We start from the raw sequence: 25,687 nt of genomic DNA on the forward strand, positions 1-25,687 counted from the left end.
TAACTGTGATATTAGCAAGGGGACTGGTATTTTAAGGAAGCTTTTTGATCATCTGTTTACTGTCTGTCACTGCTGGTGAGATTTTTAATCTTTTTTTTTTTCTTCTTCTTTCCTTCCTTCTGAACTTCCAGGCCTGCAGGTGGTCTCTATGGCATTGACAGCATGCCCGATTTACGCAAAAAAAAGCCAATTCCACTTGTCAGTGATCTGGTAAGGGTTTTTTCTTCAGTAACAAAATCATTGGTGCAAGTGACTTTGCTTTTTGGTGTATGGTAACTTCATTGTCACTTGAAGAAGTTGGAGGTTTCCTGCTTAGTTAAATTAATTCTTACAGTAAGAGATTAGGAGCTGTGCTTGGAAAAATATCAGTGAGAATGAGCTACTGTTCATAGACTGTTTCTTTCATTTGGCAGAATTAAGATATTTTCATGTTTTTAATGTTTTTTTTTTTCTACACAGAGTATCTGGATATTTTCGGGCCCGCATTATTTTAAAATGTTTTCCTAAAATCATGTACTTTGGGGAAAGATACAATGTCCATGTGAGGATTGGCAGCTTACCAGAACTGTGGAATTTCAGAGGATAGATAAATGAGCATGTGTGCTTGGATTTTCACAGTAATTTCAATATTGCCAGTAGGCTTCTTCACTGAGGAAGCACAAGAACCAAGCGAGTAATGAGGACAAGTTTCATATGCTTGTGTGAGATGGTGAAATAAGGCTTTTGCAGGACAAATGTTTTTCTCTTGGCTTTCTTCAGTACACATAACGATTTCATACTTGGGAGGAATGCTGTAACAGCTGAAAGACCAAAGTTTCCATATCCTATAATTCCTGTGAAAAGATGCATCCATTTCTCTCTGCCAGCTTATGCATGGGAAGCTTAATACGTGTCTTACTGCTTGTATCTTTGCAATAATGGCATTAACTCATGTTACTTCTTTTGTATGCTTTCATTCTCTCTCTCTACAGGCCATGGTAAGTGGAGATAAAGACTATCAACCAAGTCTTCAACAGAAACAAAAATTATTTGACCTTTTTTTTGTGCTTGTGTTTTTTTTTTTTAAACCTGCAGTATTGCAGTGCACTGTATCCAGCACTCTGTCCTGCTCCATCACTGATGCAATGAACTTTTTCAGTCTGCCTTCATACAGGATATATCAGAGCATAAATGAACATTTCTGATAGGATTTAATGTTTTCGAAGCAGATGATGCTAACTTTAATTTCCATTTCTGCCTTCTAACTGGAGTGGCTTGCTGAAGACATCCCTTGTATGCCAGTGTGAAGTTCTGCAAAGGCACTGCCTTGGGCTGTCCAAAGCTGCAGAACTTAGTGCTGGTGTGATGCTCAGGGGGCAGTTTTGAGAGGAAAATGCTGTTCATTGTATTCAGCGATGGCCAATGAATGTGATACACCAGCACATTCAGACCTGCACTCCCAACCTACTGTGTCCCTATTTAAACCTGTTTATTTGAGCCCCTTTCACTGCGGTGATTTAAGGGGTGGTGTGTGTGTTGTAAAACTGATAAAATAACCTCCTTTTGGCTATGGATAAAGCTAGGTGTGAAAGACTTGAGTGCTACGTAGTGACCTTAGGCAATAGTAGGAATTACCATTGCTACCAGAACATAGAAGTGGAACCCAGGTTGTGCTGACAATTCTTACCAGAGAAACAAATAAAAATTTACCAGAATGAGACTATTGGTCAGATGGGAACAACTCGAGGACCTTTCAGAGTGTGCATTTCACTCATTCTGAGATGTGAGCTACCATTTAAGAAGCCAGCTCAAATGTAACAGACTTCTGATTTGGTGGCAGAGTCCACTTGGTCACATCTCAGAGCATGTAGGGTCAATGCATTTCTGATTATGATGGTGAATAACAAGCTTTCTTCCTTCTTAGTCACTGGTTCAGTCCCGGAAAGCCGGAATTACCTCAGCAATGGCCACTAGAACATCTCTCAAAGATGAAGAGCTGGTAAGTGGGAGGGTTGCTTGGCTCCTATTGACTTTTAGTCAGCAAATTAAGCAAACTTGGCTCTCTTGGATGCACAGCCAGCTTCACAGATGTCTAAAAATATATATACAAGGGTTCTTGTATAATTTGTTTGAAGAAACCAAACATGAAAAGTAACATTTTAAGTGTCAATATGATCCTGAAAAATGTAATTTTACGCTTTCCTTCAGTGCTATCTACCATGAGAGCATTGAAACTTGCTTTATGCAAGATATCCCTCATCCACAAACCTTAATTCTTTTCTTTCATCTTTTCCACTTTTTAAATGCTTTTGGAAGGGTTTCTACTGCTGGCTGGAGAAGTTTGATAAATTTGGCTATGTCAGATGTGTAGATGTATTGTGCTGCTCATGCCCTTTTCCTTAAAACTCATAGGTTAACCATCAAAAACAGGTTCAGTCACCTTCCTGGATGGTAGTTTGTGTGCGCTCTTGCCTTTCAGAAATCTCACGTCTACAAGAAGACCTTGCAAGCCTTAATTTACCCCATCTCTTGTACAACCCCACACAACTTCGAAGTGTGGACAGCCACAACTCCCACCTACTGCTATGAATGTGAGGGTCTGCTGTGGGGTATTGCACGGCAGGGGATGCGCTGCGGTGAATGTGGAGTCAAGTGCCATGAGAAGTGCCAAGACTTGCTCAACGCTGACTGCTTACAGAGTGAGTAGTGACCCCTGGGATGCAGCTGCTCCAAAGGTATTACCAGAGCTTTCCTAAACTTATAGGCCATCCCTCAATGATCAGTGAAACTGGATTCATTAAAAAAAACGCTCATTTTTCCGCAAAGTGCTAAACTGTGCTAAACTGACCCCTACCACCCTGTAGGTGCAGACAGATCTACTGACAAGGAAGAACTTTGCAACAGTGTGTTTGATGTGCTTTAAAAGAAGGTTTAATTCTTGACTCTTTCACATCTATTAGGTTCTAAGTCATGCACTGTTTAATCTCTCTCAGTGTCAGCTCAGGTGGTGTATGGAAGAATGAGACATATGCAAGGAACTTATCCCACATGGAAGAGAGGCTGTGAGCTTGGTGAATAGGTTACTGGGCTGGATATTCTGACTTGTTCAGTCTCTCCTGCCTTGCTATCCCAGTCAGGTTGCTTGTTTTAACCATTAGCACATTTTACTCTTTTAAGCTCTTCAGAGAAGCGCTGGGTTCTCTGTCCATGGAGCCCCAGTCCATGGACTTAACTCACATTCTTTGTACCAAATGCATATTGGCAAGGCATTTTGTCTTTTTAATGGTAGATTCTTATGGATGAATTGCTCTAGAGAGACCTGGGGCTGAGCCTGTGCCTGGGGCACACATGATGGGTCACATAGGACGGTAGATGCTGTATTTAATAGCTGGCAGTGATGGCTCTGTGTTTTGCTTTAATTCTTGTTTGAACCTGTTTGTACCTTAACTATGCTGGGGAAAAGGGAGATAAGCAGCAAGGAGGAAGTTGGTCTGTTTAAGCTTAATTTTTACAAAAGAAACTTGAATTAATTTGCTGTTAGAAAATTAAAGGTGGAAGTAGAAGGCAACTTCAATAGTGAGAACAACGAATCTCTCAAACAGTCTTTGAAGAAGAAATATGCAGGCAGGTTTCTTAATCACTGGTTGAAATTAAATTTATTTACAATTAATTACATTACACATATGTGTATTGTGTATCTGAATATGTATATATAATATATATTAATATATATGAAAAATAATGCATTAAATTACACAAAGTGATGTGGGTTGTGATGTTGGCAATATTCAACACTTTTCTATGGAAAATAACTGCAAGCAACTCTATACTTCATATAGCAAAGCATTAGATAAGGACTTGTTATTTTATTCACGGGACTGCAGATGTTTGCTTTGCACATTTCCATTCAAAATGTAAACAGAAGATACTTTAGCATGCAGAGTTAAAGAAACAGAGGGGAAAAAACTGTGACTGCACTGGGCTCAAAACTTGTGAGCCATGTAAGAAAGGTAAAACCCAACTTAAAAAAAAACTTTACTTACTGAGTTACTTGAAAGCTGCCCAGCATCTGAACAGCCAAGATGCAAGAATTGTAAGACATGTTTGTAAGGATACCCAATGTTCATGTAGTGGGTATCATTCTCTGGAAAAAAATGAAAAGGAAACTGAAGGGGTCAGCTGTGTAATTAAGAGAGAGAGAGGAGGCAGAAGAAGATAGTGCTGGGAGATAGACAGGAAGAAGATGAGGCCGGTATGTTGATATTCTGCTGGGCAGGGAAATAAAGGTTATTGTTGCTAGAAATATCTTTAAAGGCTTTTTCATGCAACTGTGTTCTTTGCTTTGACATGTTCATGCTAAAATCCTTCTAAAAGGAACTCACTAAGCAAGAAAACAATGGAAAAATTAATCTTTATATATGTTTGAAGAACATAGGCTGTGCATGAGGAATGAGAAAGGGGCTTTCTGAGGGATGAGCAACAGTTCAGAGATCCAATAAATTCAAGACTGAACTTTGTGTACTGTACTCAGGAGGGTTTCTTCCCAACAGCTGTATTGTTGCTATTCATAAAAAATCCCTAGCTTTCTCACTATTCCAGAAAACATTACATAGGAATAAAATTAATTTTCAGGCTGGTCACAAATAGTTACATTGCCCAAGCCTTGAAATTTTGGGTAGAAACCTGTGCTTTTAATAATCAGAATTAGCATGTGCTGTTTATCCATCTTCTATCCTCCAGTGCCTTTCTGCAGGAAATAAAAGGATCTCTTTTCCTAAGAGTGTTAGAATTAAGTTTGGTTATTTCTTCTGTGGGTGTTTTTCTTACCCTATATAATTTTAAGAAACTGAGCATCTGATGCAGCCAGCAAACGTGTAGGATTGCAGTGACAAAATGCTCAAATTCAGCAACATTTTCTTGCAATTTCAAACAAAATCTATTTGCAGACTGGTTCGGCAGGGCCGTTCCATGAATTGGCAATGTCTGAAGTGCAGTAAACTGGAATCAGCTGTGGCATATATACTGCAGCCATCTGGTTTATGTGTCTGTTGGCACCAGGTTGTTTTCTCTGAGAGGATGTTTCTCTATTGTAGGTACTTAGAAGATAATATCCCGATGATGGGGCACTTACCTTTTTATCATAAGCTCATACATACTTGGTCAGGGGAAGATGCTCTCTTTTAAGTCTTCCATTGTTCTTAGAAGTACTTGAAGTATCTGCTGCATGGGTACTCTTCCTTTCTTACTCAGCTGAAAATGGATGGAAGGATGTTCTTCAAAATCCCCATAGCATGCAAAGTGTTTGGAAAAAGCTTTTGCCATGAGCACTGCTGTAGTATTAACAAAAATACAAGGGGCTGGGCAGTGTTGATATCAGAGGAAGACCAGTGAGGATGCATGTGAAGGATGCCAAGAAACAGATGCAGACAAGTAGGCAGAATTTTGAAGTGAGTAGAATGGAAGGACATAATGATAGCAAGATCCTAACAGAAGAAAGGAGCCTGTACAGCTCTGGGCTAGCTATTTGAAAAGCCATAGTAGTCTGCTTTTTCAAGGGTGTCTTGGGTTTTGGTTGTGGGTTGCTTATTTATTTTTTTTATAGTGATGCTAATCTAGACCTCTGGCATGAGGACTTAACATTAGAATTAAGCCTGTGAAAAGAAATGGCTGTGGGATATCAGAATCTGGTAGTCTGGAAACCTTGAAAATGAGGCAATGAGATCTCAAGCTTCATACTACTGCTGAACATGAAATCTATTGTGTGGCTATACATACCCCTTTATTAGAGCTTGTGCTGCAGCAACAGACCTTGGAAAACTTCACATGAGCTATCAGGCTGCATTACTGAATGTCCTCATTTTGGTCCTGGGATCTGGCTTCTTTTCTGGAGTGGTTTAATGCTTCTTGACTCAGGAATGGGAATCATTCTTTTTGGATGAGAAACTTGCATTCTGAATTCAGAGACTGCAGTCCAGAGACTATCTCAGTGAGCAGACTGTTAGTGACACCAATAAAGTCACTTGTGATAAAAATCATGGCTTCTGGGTTGAATGGTGATAAGGCACAATTGTGACTAACACTTATTTCCTTCCAGAATCCTATGTAAGAAAATATTTGCACAGAAGGAGGAAGGATACCTTTATTTGAAACTTGAATATCTATTTTAAGTTTCAGGAATATATAATTTCTAAGCATTATCCGCCTACTAAACAGCTGTCTTCTACCCTGCCAGTGTTGCTTTCTCGACTTTTTCCATGTTAAAGCATAAGATAACAGCACTGATGGTTTACTAATAGCTGTATCAATACAATTCTTGATATAGACTTATTTGTTTTCTGTTTCCAGTCATAAATTGACTCATAATTCTAGAGAAGAAGAGGGAAGGAAAACCTAGTACCATTTTTATGATACTGCCACACAGTACTTGTATATTTCTTTGCCTGTCTAATGCCATTTACAGAATTACTTGAAAAATGATCCACTGGACAAAGCCTTCTTTTTGCAACTGAATAAATACCATCCAACTCCAAGAGCAGGAAAACTACCTTCTACCAGTATAGAGTCATGATTTGGGTTTATATCACATATATTGGGGCAGTTACTCCCCCAGTGCTTGTTTTGGAAACTCTGGTGGTATTGTACCAACCAGCAGATGTTAAGAAAGAGAGCATGTTGTTAAGGCAGAGTGTTTGTCCATTTTTTATTAATCTGTATCGCTAAATAGGGTGTCTGTCCAATTCTGACTTTTGCCCTGCAGTTCAGGTGCAGCGTCTGCAGGGAGAGAGAGTATTTCTTCCTTTCACAAGGAAGAAATAATGGAGCCTTCTTACCTGGGTGAATTATCTGGGCAGAGTTAGGGAGCAGAATGGATGGAAATGGGTGATTTTTTCTGGAAGTTAGGAGAAAGAGACAAGCCTTTGAGGTGACTAAAGACCTCTCAGAGGTTCTATGAGGCTTGGCTTCCACTTCCAACTCAGCGTGCCCCAGACTGCTGCTAGCCTTGCAGAGGGATAAATGCACTATGCAAGGTCTCTGGAGGTGGTAGGGTTGTTAAACACTCTTTTTATCTGGAATTTGTCAAACTTTGAATTCTCAGGCATCATTTGATGCTTCTGGAGTGCATGTATTAGTGCAGCTATGCAGACCATGCCACTGCAGAATTGTGATAAATTCTTGTTCCATCTAAGTGATAAACAGTGAAACATTTAGATTTTTCAAGATGTTGGACTAGTAATTTATTTAGCGGACGGTTCTGAAACAGAGCACTCTGCTTATGTATTCTTAATGGTCTCTTGATGTTTTAATTTGGTTCTTAACTTATATAGGTAGAAAAGGCAAAATGTTCAGTTTGGCTTTTGCTGATTTTCCAATAATTTTCTGTAGCTCTGCATATACTGTGTGGAGTCCACCTTCATCCCCAGAAGACCTAGTTCTGTTAAAGATGAATAGCACTTATTATCTGAAGTTCAAAGTATAGCCCCTGGTATCATTTTGGTTTCATATTGCTGTAATAAATGTTGAGTCTACAGCTGCATGATTGCCTGGTCCAAGACATCACTTTGGGTGGTGCTAGTTCTTCAGCACTGGTGAGTAGGCAGCAGGGACCGTGTAATTAATTCCAGTATTTTGATTTAATTTCATCTTAAGCCAATAATAGGAAACTTTGGGCCAGATACATTTTATTATACTAAGTGAAATACTGAACATCGAGCCTCTAGCAAGTAAAATGAAAAAATAATTAGCAGGTAATGCAAAGTCATGGCTTGTCTTATACCCAGGTCTCCAATAGCATGCCTTTTAATGCAGTGTCCTTAATGAACTTCTGAAACTTCAGTGGTCACAGTCTATTCCAAATGGCCTTTTTATTCTCCCTGTTTTGGATGGTGGAAGTTGGAAGTGAGTTTTGTTTCTTTATTGAAGTGAGTTTAATAACAGTGAAAGGTGTTAGATTGAAGGCCCTAGAAGAGGATGTCTCCAGGAAGCGTTAGGTACTTGGCACCCTGTTGAGCCTGTTAACAAGGTTGTCTGCTATACTGTATTGCTGAGGGTCCTTTATGTCTTTGTATTCATAGTACTTTATTCATATTTGGTCACTACCTGCTGAAATAGTTTCATATGCAAAACTGTAATGCCTCCTATTAAGGGTGCTCCTGATACATTTCCCAGCTTTTTCCAGAAGAAAAGAGTTTTATGTAACTTTGTGATTGATGGCTTCCTTTGCACATTCTTGCACCTGCTTTAATATGTATTTTTAAGGTAATTCAATATTTGGTGAATTCCTGGATAAAGATACTTTTTCTAGGACAAAGCTTGCTTAATTATACTAACCCAGGGAGGAAAACCAAGCAAAAGCTTATTGAACTACACAGAAATATTAAGATTGAATGTGTTAACTGGACTTCTGTACTGATTTAACTTAATCTGATTTAAGATCATAACTTGAAATTGCTGCAGACTGCATATAGAGAAATGGTGCAATCTTGAGTTCCTGCTTTTACAATTTGAAAGAGCTAAGCAAGGGGCTAGAGGCCTTTCCTACTAAAGGCCTGTATCTTTTTCCATGTACAGATACATGTCTGTGTGGTACAGACCATATGCCTGACTCCTGTGCTTCCAGCTGTATATTGTACTATCTTATGCTTATGATGGCACAACTTTTTAAATAATGAATTTTCTACCTCATAGATAGTTGTTATAGTTACCATGCCTTTGTGATTCTAGAGATGGATTATTTGAGTTGTCTCCTTCCAGACTGATGAAATAGAGTGGGATCCAGAGAGTCACTTGGATACCTGCAGTTTCATGCCAGACCCAAGCAGGGTGGTTCCAGGCAGAAGAACAAGAATGTAGATTGCACTGAATGGGGAGTCGTGTGAGCACACATCAGTGGGAACTGCTGACTGTGTTGTGTTGGCCCATCTGAATTTCTGCTTTTCCATGGTGCTGAGGTGCAGCATTGAGACAAGCTCACACATAGTGTTCGTAGTGGAGGTCCTGTGTTCTTTTCTTTGCACCTGCCCACTCAGGGATTTAGCAAGGTGAATGAGAGGAAGGGGTATGCTGACATCTGCTGTTAGAGTTGGAACCTAATTTCTGGAACGTTCTCAAGGGTATTGAAAATCAGTCCTGTGGTCATCAGAGCAAGCTGGTTCCAGATTATAGAGAAATCTGGGCATTCCCTTTCCATTATGCCCTTCCACTACCCCCTCCCAGGTCTAAGTGGTTTTGATTCTCTTGTGTATAGGTTGAAATAAGAGCCAACATGTGGAGGTTAACTCTTGGCTTTGATCCTGCTGTCCAGATTTGGTGAAACATGAGTTTGTCTCTGGTGAACACTTTGTTCTTTCTGGTGCACAGGAGCAGCAGAGAAGAGCTCAAAGCACGGAGCTGAAGACCGAACCCAGAATTTCATCATGGCCATGAAGGATCGTATGAAAATCCGGGAGCGGAACAAGCCAGAGATCTTTGACTTGATCAGAGATGTGTTCTGTGAGAGCAAAATGACACACGCTCAGCAGATGAAGACAGTGAAGCAGAGTGTGCTTGATGGCACCTCAAAATGGTCAGCAAAGATCACCATCACAGGTGAGTGATAGAGATACAGATTGTCTTGGCCTCTCTTGTGACCCTAAGGTAAGAGAGAGTTGGTGTGAACCTTGAGAGAACAGAGGCAAATGCTTCTTTGACCTGTACCTCTTTCTGCTCAGTGTACAGGTATTTGGTGGAGATTCTCCTACCCCAAGCACTGCATCAGGAAAGCTCTCATGACTGTGGTGTTCCTGTTTCTCTGGCCATTCTGAGCTGTGGCTTCATGTGGTGTTTGAAAACATTGTCTTACTGCATGGTGGTGGTAACCCATCTCTTTTTCTTCCAGTTGTGTGTGCTCAGGGTCTTCAGGCCAAAGACAAGACTGGGTCCAGTGATCCGTATGTAACTGTTCAAGTGGGCAAAACAAAGAAGAGGACAAAAACTATTTTTGGGAATCTGAACCCTGTTTGGGAAGAGAAGTTTTACTTGTAAGTGCTCTTATAAGGACTCTCTTGTTTGTTTATATGATCTGTGTTTCAACAGCTGTGTCTTTCTGTCAGTGTTCCCACACCACCTTTAAAGTATGATGGTTTTATTTCTACTCAGCATTGAGTATGTGTGTTTGTCTGGAGGGTTGATGTCTTTAACAACGTCCCTAGTGCACACCTCTCCATTTAGTCTCTTGTGTATATATAGATTGTCTGCTCTGTGAACACTTACATTGGTGTTTCTAGAGAAAGCTAAAGAGAAAGAAAAATCTTTAACTCGGGTATTTCTGTTCTGATTTAACAGACTTACTTTCAAAATTCTTTTTATAATAAAATAGTTTGTATAAAAGACTAATCAGACTTCCTGTGACCTATTGCTGTGACCTGCTACTGGTGTTTGATCCGCCAAAGGTAGTTAGCCCTCTGTCACTTGTTGGTGACACTACCGGTCTTCCTTTCCCTCTTCCCAGTTTGATTCTGGAAAATCAATGTAACAATCACTGAAGGGATTATCTGCTTTCAAGGACAACAGTGTATACGTGTCTGAATTGAAAGCAAAGAAAGGCTGGAGGCATAATTCTTTAGACAGCAACTACTCTCAGAAGGCTGAAGAATGTATTGTTCTGTCCTGCTTTTGTTGAATAACTTAACGTCTTTGATTTATCATGGAATCATAGAATGGTTTAGATTGGAAGGGGCCGTTAAAGCTCAGCCAGTCCAGCCTCCCCAACAATGTGCCCTTGTGGCCAAGAAGACCAGTGGCATCCTGGGGTACATTAGAAAGGGGGTGGTTAGTAGGTCAAGAGAGGTTCTCCTGCCCCTCTGCCCTGGTGAGGGCACATCTGGAATGTTCTGTCCAGTTCTGGCCCCTTAGTTCCAGAAGGAACTGCTTGAAAGAGTCCAGCACAGAGCCACAAAAATAATTAGAGGAGTGGAACATCTCCCTTATGAGGAAAGACTGAGGGAGCTGGGTCTCTTCAGCTTGGAGAAGAGGAGGCTGAGGGGCAACCTCATTAAAGTAAAGGGCCAGTTTCAGGACGACAGAGCCAGGCTCTTCTCAGTGGTGTTCAGTGATAGGACAAGGGGCTACAGGTGCAAACGGGAGTGTAGGAGGTTCCGTGTAAACATAAGGGAAAGCTTTTTCACTGTGAGGGTGACAGAATAATGGAAAAAGCTGCCCAAGTGAGATTGTGGAGTTTCTTTCTCTGGAGACATTCAAAACCTGGATGTGTTCCTACCTTAGGTGATCCTGCTCTGGCAGGGGGGTTGGACTAAATGATCTTCCAGGATCCCTTCCAACCCCTTACATTCTGTAATTCTTGTAGACCCCTGAAATATTGAAAGGCTGTTGTAAGGTCTTCCCAGAGCCTTCTCCAGGCTGAACAACCACAGCTATCTCTGCCTTTCCTCATAGGAGTTGAGCTTTATCCCTCTGATTATCTTCATGGCCCACCTCTGGACTTGCTGCAGTAGGTCCATTGAACAAGTTATAGAACAAAAGGAAGACATGAAATCCAGCCAGCAGGTGGATCTGAAGATTTTGAATGAGGTCATTCAACCTCAGACATCCTTATTTCCTTTAATGTGTAAACTCTTCCCTTGTCTCTTCCTTTTATTTCCTTTTTTTTTTCTTACATCTTTTTTCCCTGAACTATGTAGTGGGAGCTCTCATTGTGTTTTAAACTCAGCTTATGTGAGCCCAGCTTTGCCTTTATAATGCACAGTACAAAAAAATTGGTTTTTAAAGTGGTTTTGAGCTACTCATTAACATCAGAAGAATCTTGGTGCTATTTTGAGTGAGTAAGCCCTTGACTTTATTCTTAATTTAATCCAAGGTAACATTCTTGCTTGGTAAGTAGAAAGGATGCTTAGGTGCTGTTTGGATAACTCTAGTTACAAAAGCAACAAGTCTGTTGCTTAAGGACCTTGGTTTACCATGCCAAGTAGTTACCATGGTAGTTGCAGTGTGTTCCCTTCTAAATTTAGGAGCTTCAGCAAATACTGTGTTTAAAGATAGACAGTGCAATGTGATAAATGTCACAGTTTTAACAGTGCCACTGTAAATTTTATCGCCATGTTTGTGATTCAGCAGATAACATGCTGCTGGGCATTAGGAGTTGATGCTACTTTTATGTTGCCTATGTCTAGGTGGCTGTTTCAGCTGCCTTAGAATAGCAGGAGGAGATGAAAGAAATGGGCACAGTGTCCAGATTGATGTCATGAGAGCATTCGGTACTGGAATCAATGTGTCATTTCATTGCTAAATGTCAAAGCTCACCTTATACTGGGTGTACTGGATGAGAAGTAATTTAGAAGTGTAGGCAGCACTGGTCTTTTACAAGCCCATCTTTTTTTATTTTTTTTTTTTTTTCATTTATAGATCTTTTTCAGCTTATAGCTCTTAAAATTTATGAAATTTTTTACTACATAATCGAGTGGAAATTTAAATCAATAAATGCAGGCCCAAAATACCCATTACATACCAAGTACCAAGTTTTTTTTAGAAGAGAGGTTATTAGGAAGATCAATGGATTGTCAAATTTAAAGGGTTGCAGGAGAGGATGTGTGTTTGTTTCTTAGAACGAAACCAATTTGTATCAATGGTAGAAAGGTATGCTCCTAGTTGTTGAAAGCCTACATTGCAGCAGATGTATGAAAAGTTTGTTGTTCTAAACACCAAAATTTTTTAGGTCTGGAGTAATGTATTTAATTTTTCTGTGCTTATTTATAGCGATGGATGGAAAAGTATGTTAATTTATATGCCTCTCTGTAAATATGGATTTGTTCCTTTTCTGTGTGTTTTCTGAAAAAAAAAAATGTTGTGATAGGCTTGACCCTATTTGAAAGGTAGGATTTAGAACCATGTTTTAGAAAAGACCGGATTTGAAAACGCTTCAGGTTTCCATTATAAATACTATTTAGGTCACTATAGGCATCTATTTAGATTAATAACCAGTTCTTAAAACATGTTCATGTTGTCTGAGCAAGTGATTGAAGGTTATGTTTCTTTCTGAAAATTTTCTCTTTGTATATTTGCATCTTTAGCTTTAGCAAACGTGTTACAGAGAGAGATTTGTGTGAGAGAAATAGAAATGTGTGTTACAGAGAGATATTTGTATTTTTCATTAGAGTTTGAAGACCTATGAAAATACAAATAATGGATCTTTCTGCTCAGTTCAGAGTTTTGCAGGCTTGATACAGTATGTGGTGCTGGGCAAGAGGAAGTTTGATTTGGGATGCAAGCTATTGCTGCAATACAGAAATGTCCTGTGTGTAAGGGATCCTGCTTCCCTTGCTTTACATCGCATTTGCCTCCTGCAGTAATACTGGATCCCTTTCCTATAGCTCTGATGAGCAGGTTTGTTGGTAGCCTTCTTGGTTTACCTTGTAGATTTCTCCTCTGTGCCCTCTGGTCTCTTCCATTGTCCTTAATTCTGGCTGGAAAGAAGGCAGCATATTCTGATCTCCATTTGTTTCTGAGCTGTCTGGATTAGTTGGCACATGAGAGCCAGGTGGCTGCAGACTATTCAGGGATGACAGCTGGTATGGATTTCTCATCTCTATTTAGCTGTATATTTTTCACAGAACTTGTTGGGATGTAGAAGCTTTGATAACATGTCAGTGCAACTCTCATTTCCTTAGTAAACAGCCCAGCAATATTTGAGGGAAGATATTTATGCACTATTCAGTGAAGTTACAATATTTGTTTCCCATTTAGACATAGTTTAGACTATCAGTAGAAAGTACAGGCTTTCTAGAATCCTTTTTTAAAAGGCTGAAGCTGAACATCCATTTCAACAGGTTACAATGGCAGTGTTTAAGAGAATAAACTTCCAAATGCAAGACAGAGTTTCTGTTTTAAGGGGAGAGTCCAGGAGGCTGCTAGTCCATACCTTTTTCCTCAGGAAGCACCCTAGTCTTCAATGATCACTGGAAGTTACTGGATTGAAGCAGGACTTTGCTGTTTTTCTTGACCTAGGCACAAAATTACTTATTCATTTGACAGTAATACCCCCTTTAGGTTGACAAGTCTCCATACAGCCATGTCTGAAGCTTTGATTGGTGGGTGTGAAGTTGAAGTCATTGTCTGGAACAGATTACCTTGTCTCTGAACAGTTTTGAAGAGGTATGTTTATTCTCTGTCACTGCAGAAGAGTGACTGAGTTATAATAAATGCAGTGACTCCTGATAGCAGATGAGATTTTGCTAGGGCATTCAAAAGCCTCACATAATGTACATGTCTGTTCATCCTTTGGGAAGAGTTCTGTTGTATAGCTAAGCACTGGGTTTTTACCCAGAACCTTATATTCAGTTCCTCAGTTTTTCTTTTAGCTGCTGAGCATGTTTTCAAACTCAGCATCTTTCAGTTACCTCTGTGGTTACATGTGACTGTTCCAGAGGTGTAGTTCAGACTTCTGAGTACACTGTGTTTATAAATGTCACTGTAAGAAACTCTGCAACCTCAGCCTCCTTTCACTGCATGGCAGGGGCCATTCAGTTTGTCTTGTTTTCTTTAGTCTCCAGATACTGCAGATAATGAAACTGACACTCTACTAAAATCCTGCTCGTTTCCCTGCTCAGTGTCCAATGTTAAATTTAAACACAGAGTTGATGCCTTGTGGCAAGCATCTGTTGGGAAGCTGAGTTAATGGTGCTAAGGATGTAATGCTCAGAATCACTTTATCTGCTCTTTGTAGTTAGGAGAGCCGCACCATTAATTTGTCAGTCGGTGTTGTAGCATTGGGTAACAGCAAAATGATTGTACTTGTTCCCTGAAGAAAAGAGTTTCATGCTAGTAAGAACAGAAGACTCATTTCTTTGTTCTTAGACAGCAACAGCTGCATCTTGGGGCATATTATTGTTCTGTCATGCTTAACTTTTAAGCTGCTAAGGATTTTAGCTTCGTTCTTCTACCAATCTGATTTTGCCTCGGGTGTTCTCTACACTGTCCTTTTTTCTCTCTAATAAAGGATACTTGGCATTCTAAGGAGACTTAGAAGTTTTCTGCCTTCCATTCCAGAGAGGTTGGCCACAATAGAGCTGTCAGTTGTACCCTGCCCTGTCAAGACATTTCATTTAAACCACATCCAAATCTTCCTGTTTTTTCAGCTAGACCATTTGCCTTAGACAACTCTTTTTCTTCTCCTTCTGTGTGTGTTGTTATAACTCCTTGCCAGGCTTTCTCATACTAATTGATACATTCTCTTCTCATTTTCAGAAGATGTCTGGTTTTTTAAATTTTGCTCCTCAGAGCAAGACTTTACCTCTAAAATGATCACAGGTCTTCCATTGTTTGTTCTTGCTACATCTACTGGTTGCTTTTTGTCTTTTTAGCCTCTCAGCTTTACAAGACAGGGGCTTTTCTTTCATTTTGGGAGCCTCTGGTCTCTCCTGCTCTTCAGGCAGAAAACACAAGAAAACAGCGTAATTTAAGTAAAGATCTGTGTATAAAACAGGTATGTTGAGTGATGGAGTTGTGTTGGCATCCTACCTCTCTAGTCTACCCAGTGAATTTTAGAGATTCACAGGCTAGGTCTCATTCAGCATTAGTGGCAAGAAACAGAAGGCTGTGTGTGTCCTCCAGAGATAATGTATTGATAACACCTCTCTTGAGGTGAGAAATTGTTTGGGAAGAAACATTCATGCAGATGTGATTTCATAGAACCATAGAATAGAATCATCCATGGTTGGAAAAGACCTTCAAGATTATTGAGTCCAGGCTGTCAGTCCTTTACCACCTTAACCACTAGATCATCTCCCACAGCACCACATCTCCCTGTTTTTTTAATACCTCCTGGAATGGCAACTCCACCATCTCCTTGGGCAACCTCTTCCAATGCTTCACCACTCTTGCAGTGAATAATTTTTTCCTAATATCTAATCTGAACGTCCCCTGGTGCAACTTGAACCCATTAGCTGCTGTACTGTCACTAGTCAGTCACCTGGGAGAAGAGGCCAACACTTGCCTCATACAGCCTCTTTTCAGGTAGGTGTAGAGAGCAATAAGGTCTCCCCTGAGGCTCCTCCAGGCTGAAAACCCCAGCTCCTTCAGCCTCTCCTCATCAGACCTGTTCTCCAGACCCCCAATCAGTTGCCCTTCTCTGCACCCTCTCCAACACCTCAATGTCCTTCCTATGCTGCAGTGCCCAAAACTGCACACAGTACTCGAGGTGCAGCCTCACCAAGGCTGAGTGGAAGGGTAAGATCACCTCCCTAGTCCTGATGTTCACTCTGTTCCTGATCCAGGCCAGGGTGCCCTTTGCCTTCTTGGCCACCTGGGCACACTGCTGGCTCATGTTCAGCTGCTGTCAGTCAATACCCCCAGGTCCCTCTCTGCTGGGCAGCTCTCCAAGCACTCCTCCCCAAGCCTGCAGCACTGCTGGGGGTTGTTGTGGCCCAAGTGCAGGACCCAGCATTTGGCCTTGGTGAAGCTCATCCTATTGGCCTTGGCCCATCAATCAAGCCTGTCTGGATCCCTCTGCAGAGCCTTCATGGTCTCAAAGGGAATGTGGTACAAAGGGACCTTCCTTCACCCTTATGAGTATTTTCTAATGGTGTTAGAAGGTTATAGGTTTTCAGTTTGGCACTTTATATCCTTTAAATTTATGTGGGTAGAAATAATTTTAGAATTTCCAGACACATTGTTTCATAGGTATACCTTTGTATTTCTTCTAGCAGAGCTTTTGCAAACGTTCAGTGTTGCCACTACTTAACAAGGCTCAGGACTTTGGCTTTTAGTGTTCCTATGGAGGTTAAGTAAGAGTCCTGCAAATGTTGTTAGCACAAGCAGCAAATGCAGCACAAATGCAGTTGGGATTTTTGCTTCAGTGTATGACTCACTGGCTCAAAAGTAGTGTTCTGTTCATTTTTAGACCCTTGTCCTTTTTCTTTCTCTCCAGTTTTTGGAGAAGAGGGAGATGCAATGCACTGTCCCAGACCCCTGATATCATCTGAGCCCATTTGCACCAGCCTTTATAGGTGGGCAGCAGTCTCAGAACCAAGAACCACTTCTGACAACTTTTTTGGTAGAAATTGGAGCTAGGATACAAATTAATAACTTCATTGTGGGAAGCACTTGCAGCATAAGTTCAGCCTGTTCTGTTTAACCACCTATCTACCAGTTAGTGTCTGTGGGCATGCCCTGTGTGTGTGAAGATGAAAATTAACTACAGCTTTGTGTGCTCATGTGCTTTGCCTCTGCCTGGCGTTCAGATGCAGATGGCACAAGGGGCATGTGTGGGGAATATGGCAGGGGAATGTGGCAGAAGAGATGGAGGTAGAGAGTGGGATAGATAGCAGGTCAGCAAAACCAGGCTCATCTGCTTTCACTGCTTCTGCAACCACTGACTTCAGGCAGAAAACCTTAGGACAAAAAAAATCAAAGATTTATTTGACTGTAATTTTTAAAATTTTTTTTTTTTAAGGATTTGGTGTGCTGTTTCCTGAAAATGTTATTTTATTTGGTAGCTTTAAGTATAAAATTAAGTTCTTTATAAAAAAAGATACCACTGCATACATCAAGATACCATATGGATATATAGATATATAGATATATAGATATATAGATAAAAGAAAGAGACTTTCTGAACCACATACAAAGGAAACCTGGTTTTCAATCTCTTGTACTCTGAATGTGCCTGAACACATTCAGTATTTTCTTCCTTGCAATGAGGCCACAGAGCGTTTCTTCTCTCTTCATCCTCTTGGGAAAGCTGTGGGAGCTCAGCTGTGGGAAACTGGACGGATATATGTATGCACACAGTGAAGTCAATCTTCACAAAAATGTAGCAAGAAGTGGGGCAGGCATCTTTAGAAATGTACCAGCTTCTGTGTTAATGAAGGGAAAAGTTTCCAGCAGCAGAGCTTGTTAGCCACAGTCTTACAGAGTTGTGATGCAGCCACAAATTGGAAGCTATTTCTCATTAGTCAGAAAGCCTGTTATCAGTTAACAAGACCAAATTTCCCTGTATTCATGGGTCTATTTTGGGGTGCTGTCTCTGGAAGGTGAGCTAGTGTTGACACAGCTGTCTTGCTTCAAAAGCAAGGGCTGTGATTCCTGCAGACTTAGATGGTGATGTTTTATAGGTACACCACCAGCCTAAGGCTTTCAGCTGCCGTGATCAAGTGATAAGGCTCACTGTCTGGCAGAGGAGCAGTATAATGAATAAGAAGTGACCAGTCTCTTAAAAACAACAGAGCAAGGTGGGGTAAAATAGAAGCTTCACTAGCTCAGTAATACTACTGCAAAGTTTCCTGTAGCACTTGTCAGTGACGTATGCTGCTGTAGCTGAGTAAAGGATGACAGCCAGTCACTCTAGCATAGGATGATGGGTGTGGGACCACCTCAAGTGTAAACAGTGGATGTTTTCCTGAAGGAAAGAGCAATTTCTGACTGTAGGTAGGTAGCAAAGAAACAACATCAAAGTGCTTCTAACTGAGAACTGGAATGCCAGAAGATAAGGCCTGAGGAATTCAGGAGCTAACTTGCTGGTGCTTTGTAAATGGCAGTGTGTACCAGTCTGTGTTTTTAGGTACCCATGGACTTCTGAACACTTAGCCTCTATGGTCCTGCCAGGATATACACTAGTGCACTGTGTCAGGAACAGAAGATTTCTTTTACATGCTTATGCTGTGTTGCTGGTAGATATGGCAGTGCACTCAGATCAATTTAATAGCTATAAAGAGAGCTATCCAAGCATTCTCTGCTTGTGAACACTATCTGCATAGTTATGTTAAAGGAAGGTAGACTTGGAGTAGTGGAGAAGGAAGGGGAGAATAAAGGCTGGAGGGACTACTGAACCTTTTCTTCTGAATTCTGAATACAGCTCTGCTTACACAGCAAAAGTGGAGACCAGTGATTGGAGTTGCCTCAGACTTTATCCATATAATTCCCAGCTATTCCTCTGTGCTGGAAAAATTTGTAGGAGCTACATGGCTGTCTGCTTAGCACAATAGTGGCAAAAGGAGCCCAAGTGATTTGTTGGGAGGGAGAATGCAAATACCAGTCATTGCTGCATCTTATTGACTGGGCTTAGCAGATCTCTTCTGACCCATTTCGTTCTTCTCCAGGTTGCTTAGCAACAGATACAGCATTTTAAAGTTAAAAAGACTGGAAAACGGGCCTTTAGCAGAAGTTGCCTATTTTCATAGGTTTTATTTCCTTGAGGGCAGACATTTGTAGTGGTTATGGTGAGTAATCACCCTTGTCATGGTCTCATATGAGCGCTCAAATTGCTTTATTGTATTGCATACTCTGTAAATGAGCAGAGCTCTTATAAAAAGGTTCTTCTACCCCCTTCTGACATCCAGGAGCCTGTTTGTATCAAAAAAAGGTATCTGAACACCTGAAAAAGGGGAAGCTGCAAATTCTGCCTATGCATTAACCTGGAGGGTGCTAATTCAGCCAAGAGTAAACTGGGTTTTTTGGTGGTGTGTTTTTTGGGTTTTTTATTTTTAATGGAAATGTCTCCACTGATCTGCCCAGGGCACAAAGTATCAGTATGAACTGTGAATAATAGACAGAACCAATTCTAGTAATGAAGTACCAACTTTGTAACTGCCTTTGTAACCTTCTGTCCCACACACTATATTTCACCCCTCCATCCTACAATACATCATCCAATTTGTGTCATCCCATTAAAACATATTGTACATTAATATGATACTGCTTTGTGACTTCTTTGAAATAAGAGAGCTACCTCTACCTGAGCTGCTTGTTATTAGACAACAGCATGAAGGCTGTCATGATCTTTGATTGCACTACCCTAGATGATGCATGTGCATAAGTACAAGTAGCCTCTAACACCTACAGTTGAGCAGAAGATCATTAGTGAGGAGAGCTATCAGAAACCAGTGAGATGCTCACAGGCATCTTTGGTGTGCATAGGCTGAGTGTACCAGCCTAGCTATCACCAGGCTTTTGTGAGTTTCACAGCAAAAGCAATGACAGTGAAACTCAAGTTTAGGGAGCTGCTGTGGAGAATGACAACAAGCAGGAAGGAGAGTTGCAGCCACTTCATAAATCTGGTTGGTGGCTGCAGTCAGGGCAGGGCAGTCCTTCAGCATGTGTCTGTAGTCCTGTATATATCATATCACAGAGTGTACACCAAAAGGTTGTTGTGTAGTTCCTATCAGAAGCTCCACTTTTAAATAAACAGGCTTCTGTTTATGCATCCCTCTACTGCTGGAAGAGTGGGTGAAGAGGAGAGCAAAGCATATAGATGTTGGATGCATTATGTACTCTTCACCATTGTATTTGTCTTGTTTGCAGTGAGTGCCATAATTCCTCTGACCGGATCAAGGTGCGAGTGTGGGATGAAGATGATGACATCAAGTCTCGCGTCAAGCAGAGGCTGAAACGCGAGTCGGATGATTTCCTGGGGCAGACAATCATTGAAGTCCGTACTTTGAGTGGAGAAATGGATGTGTGGTACAACCTTGGTAAGCAGGGCTTTGGGACTGCAAGCGTGTCACATGTTAGTCTGGGAATGTACAAGAACACTTGGATAGTCAGTGTTCAGTAGCTCAGTAATGCTACTGCAAAGTTTCCTGTAGCCCTTGGCAGTGACATATGCTGCTGTAGCAAGAAAGAAAAAAAGAAACCCAGACCCCACATAATTTCAAGAGGCATATGATGATGCTGTGCAGCAGCTACCAGGCTTTCATCTCAGTTAAAATGAAGAGGAGGAGTATAACGTGTCAGAAGGGTTATAGGTTTTCCCTGTCAGGCACTGGAAAGTACAATGGGCCAATACTTGGAATGGGACTGGGATTCTATTTGTGCTGGAAATACATTCCCTGTCCTATGCCCTTTTTTTGCTGACACAAGCCTTTTACCAATCTCTGAGGAGCTTCAAGTGCACTGCACTGGATTGGGTAGTTGTAGAGACCTTTCCAAGTGACCGAAATAGAATGATGTAGAAGGTACTGACAAGTAACCAGATGATTCTGTGTTGGCAGGCATAGTAACAATCCTACATGGTCCAAAACCATGATCAGACAACCAGCAGGTCCCAGGAGCTCAGGACTAAATTCCTGACGTCAGTCAGCCTTGTTCTCAGAAAAAGTATGTCTTTGGTAGTTGTAGTTCAGCCAACTGAATCCAAGGCCAAGGGCCTTATAGTATATTTGCTGTCAGAAAACCTGGCTTACAGTCAGTCTTTCATAGTTTTGAAAGAAAAAAGTCAGATGTTTTCTCCATGGTGACTCTTGATCACAAGGTCAGCCTGAGCTTCTGGTAGCTTCTTTTCTGAAGTTATTACCCCAAGATGGCTGTGCTCTGAAGATGAAAAATGAATGTGATTGCTGATAAATTTTCCTTCTAGAGAAGCGTACAGATAAGTCTGCAGTGTCTGGGGCTATTCGCCTGCAGATCAGTGTGGAGATCAAAGGAGAGGAGAAGGTGGCTCCATACCATGTACAGTACACTTGCCTTCATGAGGTAAGAAACTGTTTCAGATTGGTCATAACCATGCCCAGTCTGTCTCTTGAAGAAGCAATTTTCTGACCTCTGTTGCCTTGAAATGTTCCTTCTTGTCATAGATGGGCTTTTTTTTCCCTGCACTGCAGGCCTGGAAACACAATGAATCATCAAACCTACATTTGTCAGGAAGGCAAAGAAGGCTTTAGGCTTTACCCCCTCACTGAGGGCTGGCTGGGGCAGTCTGTCTCACTGTCACAGTTGCACTGCTGTCAGACAGAGATCAGGCATTGGTCCAACTGAGAACCTCCCAGTATGTTTAATGTGCAGAAACCTCTGAATTTCCTTGAGGCATGTGCTGAAACTATATCCTTCTTTAGAGAAAGCATATTGAAATACTTCATGAGTAAATTCTGATCTGGCAGAGCTTTGACTCTGGATGTTGAATGATATAGATCCTGGTGTTTTAAATTCCTTTGTGTTGCTGAACTGGTGTATAGCTATGAAATACTGGGGAACAGAAGCTAAGCTGATGTTAAAAGTCCTGTGTCAGAATGGAATGAAATGGGCTGGCAGTGCTGCAGAAGGTGGGAGAAACCCAAAGATAACATGTCAGAAGGACTAAAAGCAAAACTCTGTCTTGGAGAGATGTGTGGTGCCCAGTCTATTTATTGAAGGCAAGACAGGTGGCAGGGTCAGTCTTAAGTGCCCAAAGAAGGAAGAGCAGTCAGAGCCCCTTTCAGCTGCCATACAAGAATATCATGAGATCTAGTGGGGTTTAAACAGATTTTGATTTAGTAAAGAAGGACAGCTATAGGAACAACATGTTTATCTAGACTCTGGGCTATATGAGTACTATCTGACCAGTCTTCTGGCTGGAACAGATAGATACAAAGCTTAGAAAAACCTCAGTAGGCTTCTTTTAATAGGCTTTGTTCTGTCTTCCAGTACACATTTACTCTTCTTTAATTCAGTGATGGCTTCTGTTTGGTGAGCTATTTTGTTTTTTCCTTCTAAAAATACATGATTACTTGCTGCTACCCTTCTTTTTTTCCAATTTGTCTCTTCTAATGTATCACCTTCTTTCATTTGTTTATCATATAATGAAGATGATTTACAGCTGGAATAATTTAATCACAAAAAATAGTAGTGTAAAGCAGAGTCCTCTAGCTTCTGATGAGATCATTAGACTTCTGTAGACCTTACAACAGGGAGCCAGCAGTCTGAAAGGCTGATGAATCTGTGATGTGAATTTGAGGATTACTGAGAAACCCACTGAACTGAATTTGCAATGTCTGCACAGCAATGATAACTGAAAGCCTTCGCAGTGTTAGATAAAGTGAAAGATTATATTGAATAATAATGCAAGTGTCTAGTTGTTAGGGGTGATCCTAAGAAGTTCTTTTCAGAAAAAAAAAATAAATCCGTTTGGACCGTTTTGCTGCATAATAATAATTACAAAGCTGATACAGAGCTGTTATATCTGCTAGCTATGTTAAGGCATTTCATTCCGAGGACAGAAATGTGTAGGTTTCAGGAAACTAATTAGTCTGTAGTTTAACAGACTAACCCAGTGTTTCAGTGCACTGAAACACTCCTGTATCGTTCACAATGTCTGCTGGGTGAAGTTGCAGCTATGCATGCAAAAAAAAATCAGCTAGGAGCACTAAAGAAGAAAAGAATATAAAAGCAGAAAAATACATAGTGGGTAGAGGAAGAGAAAGGGGGGAGAGCAAAGAAATTTGTCCTATTGTCACCTCAGTAGTTCCAAGGTCTTCGTGAAACTCACTTGGAGGCTTTAGCAGCCTGATATATAATATCATCCCTGTTTTGTATTTCAGAACCTCTTTCACCATCTCACAGATGTGCAAGGGACTGGGGTGGTGAAGATCCCTGATGCCAAAGGAGATGATGCCTGGAAGGTGTATTTTGATGAGACAGCTCAAGAGATCGTGGATGAATTTGCAATGCGTTATGGCATTGAATCAATATACCAGGCCATGACGTAAGATGCCTTTCATGAGGTTTTTAGCGCAGATAATTGGTGTAACTAATTGATGTGACTATTAATATTTAGAAGATGAAATGTGTTGTTAATGGAAGGCTTGGCAGTGACAGCTGCCCCTTATGGGGCTTACTGTGAGCAAAAAGAGACTTCCTGTCTCTGAATCATTGCTTTCCTCAAGGTCTAGAAATAAGTGACTGACTAAGCACTGGAATTAAGCATCCATGTGAACAGTTTGTGTGAGCACATTTGAAATTGAATACAAGGAATAGTACCAACTTTGGTTGTTTAAATAACCATAACTCTAAAATCTGTATTTGAGCAGTCCTCTCTTAAAAAGATCTTGCCCAAGGAATCCAATGATTATGTGAGAAGGGATGAGGTTTTCTGAAAGTGTTTGTCCTATATATTTTCTATGGTAATTTGTACAGTCCTTTGAAGTCACTAATTTCCCACGTGCTGCAGATTGCATTTGTAGGAAATCTGAGTAATGGAGCCACTGATTTGTCCTCTTTGGAGTTAGGCTAATGCAGGTCTTGGTCTTCAAAGAGCATTTTCATTGTCACGATACTTTTGCTTGGATTTGGGATTAGCTGCTCTTCTTAAAGACTGGTAGTGCTACACTTAGTCCATTACTTATTTCAAATGTAATATTAAATATAGCATATAAAAGTGAACTTTCTCATGTTAGAAGCTGAAAGTTTTGGAATCTGGGTCCTTGGATGAGTTATGATTTGTACTTATGTCACCTTGCAAGCACCTTTTATGATACAGATTTAAGCCAAAGTGGAGAAGAATTTTCAGATACCTCCAGAGGTCTAGTCCCTGCTTATAGCAGGGCTAAGTTGGACCAGACTCAGGCCCAAGGTGTCTTACAGTTTTTTGAAAACATCCAAGGATAGAGATCGACTACCTCTCTGGACTCGTGTAGAGTCCAGAGAAAAAAATTCCTATTTGAAATCCAAATTGGAAAATTCTGCTTTGAATTTCTTATGCTGTAACTGCTGCATGTTGCTGCTTATCTTTCAGTCTTCCCTCTTAAATGATTTTGGCCTGGCTCAATCTTCTCAGTAACCCTCCTCTCTCTGCTAAATAGTCAAGACATTGATTAGATCCCCACTCCTCACTATGTCTCTTCTGCAAGCTAAACAAAGCCATTTTATGTGTCTGTCTTTATTTACCAAGTGCCCGACTGACCATTTGGTACATAGGTGCTGTGTAGAAAGCAGGTTAAGATTCAGGCATTGGTATTATATTTGTCTGAAGTACCAACTTGTGAATTCCTGTGAAATTCTCTCGCTGGAGGATTTTTGGTTATAATAATTCGAATGTAGGCTAACTAGCACAGAAGCTAACGTCTGTGATGAGTCCCTTAGGGAGAGAGCTACATTTAGAAAATAGTTCCCAAATATAGTTTGCGAGCTCAGTGAGGATTCCTCTTTAAAAAGGGCTGTTTAAAAATGGTTCAGCTCTCCTATCTGTTGGAATTAACTTCGCTTGCCATGTCCCCCAATATCAGACCTCTTAAGCTCTGATTTTAATTTTCCCCTGCATGTCTAACAGTTTTTCTTTGTTTAATCATTTCACAAGCCTGGGTGCTTCTGGCATAATTTTAAGATTTCCTGCAGGAGAGTTCTTTACGTTTTAATGAGAGCAGTTAAATGGGAAAATGCAAATGAGCATGCAGGCTTCCTGCAGGCTGGAAGAGTTACCCCTAGGGAACCACATATCAGTGCAGCACAGAAAATACTAGCGTGTGATCTTGCTGTGCTTGAATGCTTTCCAGTTGCTTCTGCCTCGTGTCAGGCAGAACTTGTGGCTGCCTCAAGTGGCAGCAAATCATGCAGATTTCTGTGTGCCAGTCTTGGTTCTAGGAAGTGGCATCAGGACTCAGGGTATCACCTGAGTCACAAGCTGTAAGTAACAAATAGTTGAGAAGGTATTTCATGATGTGGAAGGGGCTGTTATGAAATAATTTATTTTGTTTTGAGCATATCTGTTGTCTAGATGGCATTTTTCTGAAAAAGAAGTCCTTTACTGTGACAGTGGTGACATGCTGGCACAGGTTGCTGGCACAGGAAGCTGTGCATGCCACATCCCTGTGAGTATCAAGGCCAGGATGGATGGGGCTGGGAGCAACCTGGTCCAGTGTGTGTCCCTGCCTATGGCATGGGGACTGAACAAGATGATCTTTAAGGCCCCTTCCAACCCAGACCATTCTGTGATTTACAGAAGGAATGGAAACATAGGTTTCATCTGTTCATGGTG

At 40.9% G+C, this 25,687-nt stretch overlaps 1 protein-coding gene across 15 annotated transcripts in view; it reads left to right on the forward strand.

The window, feature by feature from the left end:
* The window catches only part of LOC139789463 (protein unc-13 homolog B), a 213,666-nt gene that overhangs the window by 131,293 nt on the left and 56,686 nt on the right, over positions 1-25,687 (forward strand). For 8 of the 15 annotated variants that reach the window (XM_071730242.1, XM_071730244.1, XM_071730245.1 and 5 more), the window contains 8 exons: positions 132-216; positions 1,904-1,978; positions 2,459-2,678; positions 9,337-9,564; positions 9,854-9,995; positions 20,266-20,435; positions 21,320-21,435; positions 23,256-23,419. In XM_071730242.1, the coding sequence (XP_071586343.1) occupies positions 132-216; positions 1,904-1,978; positions 2,459-2,678; positions 9,337-9,564; positions 9,854-9,995; positions 20,266-20,435; positions 21,320-21,435; positions 23,256-23,419 (1,200 nt within the window). The remainder of the gene's footprint in view (positions 1-131; positions 217-1,903; positions 1,979-2,458; positions 2,679-9,336; positions 9,565-9,853; positions 9,996-20,265; positions 20,436-21,319; positions 21,436-23,255; positions 23,420-25,687) is intronic. The other 7 variants (XM_071730243.1, XM_071730247.1, XM_071730250.1 and 4 more) reach the window with 1 other exon arrangement.

The sequence above is a fragment of the Heliangelus exortis genome, chromosome Z (assembly GCF_036169615.1).
Source record: "Heliangelus exortis chromosome Z, bHelExo1.hap1, whole genome shotgun sequence".
Classification (NCBI taxonomy): domain Eukaryota; kingdom Metazoa; phylum Chordata; class Aves; order Apodiformes; family Trochilidae; genus Heliangelus; species Heliangelus exortis.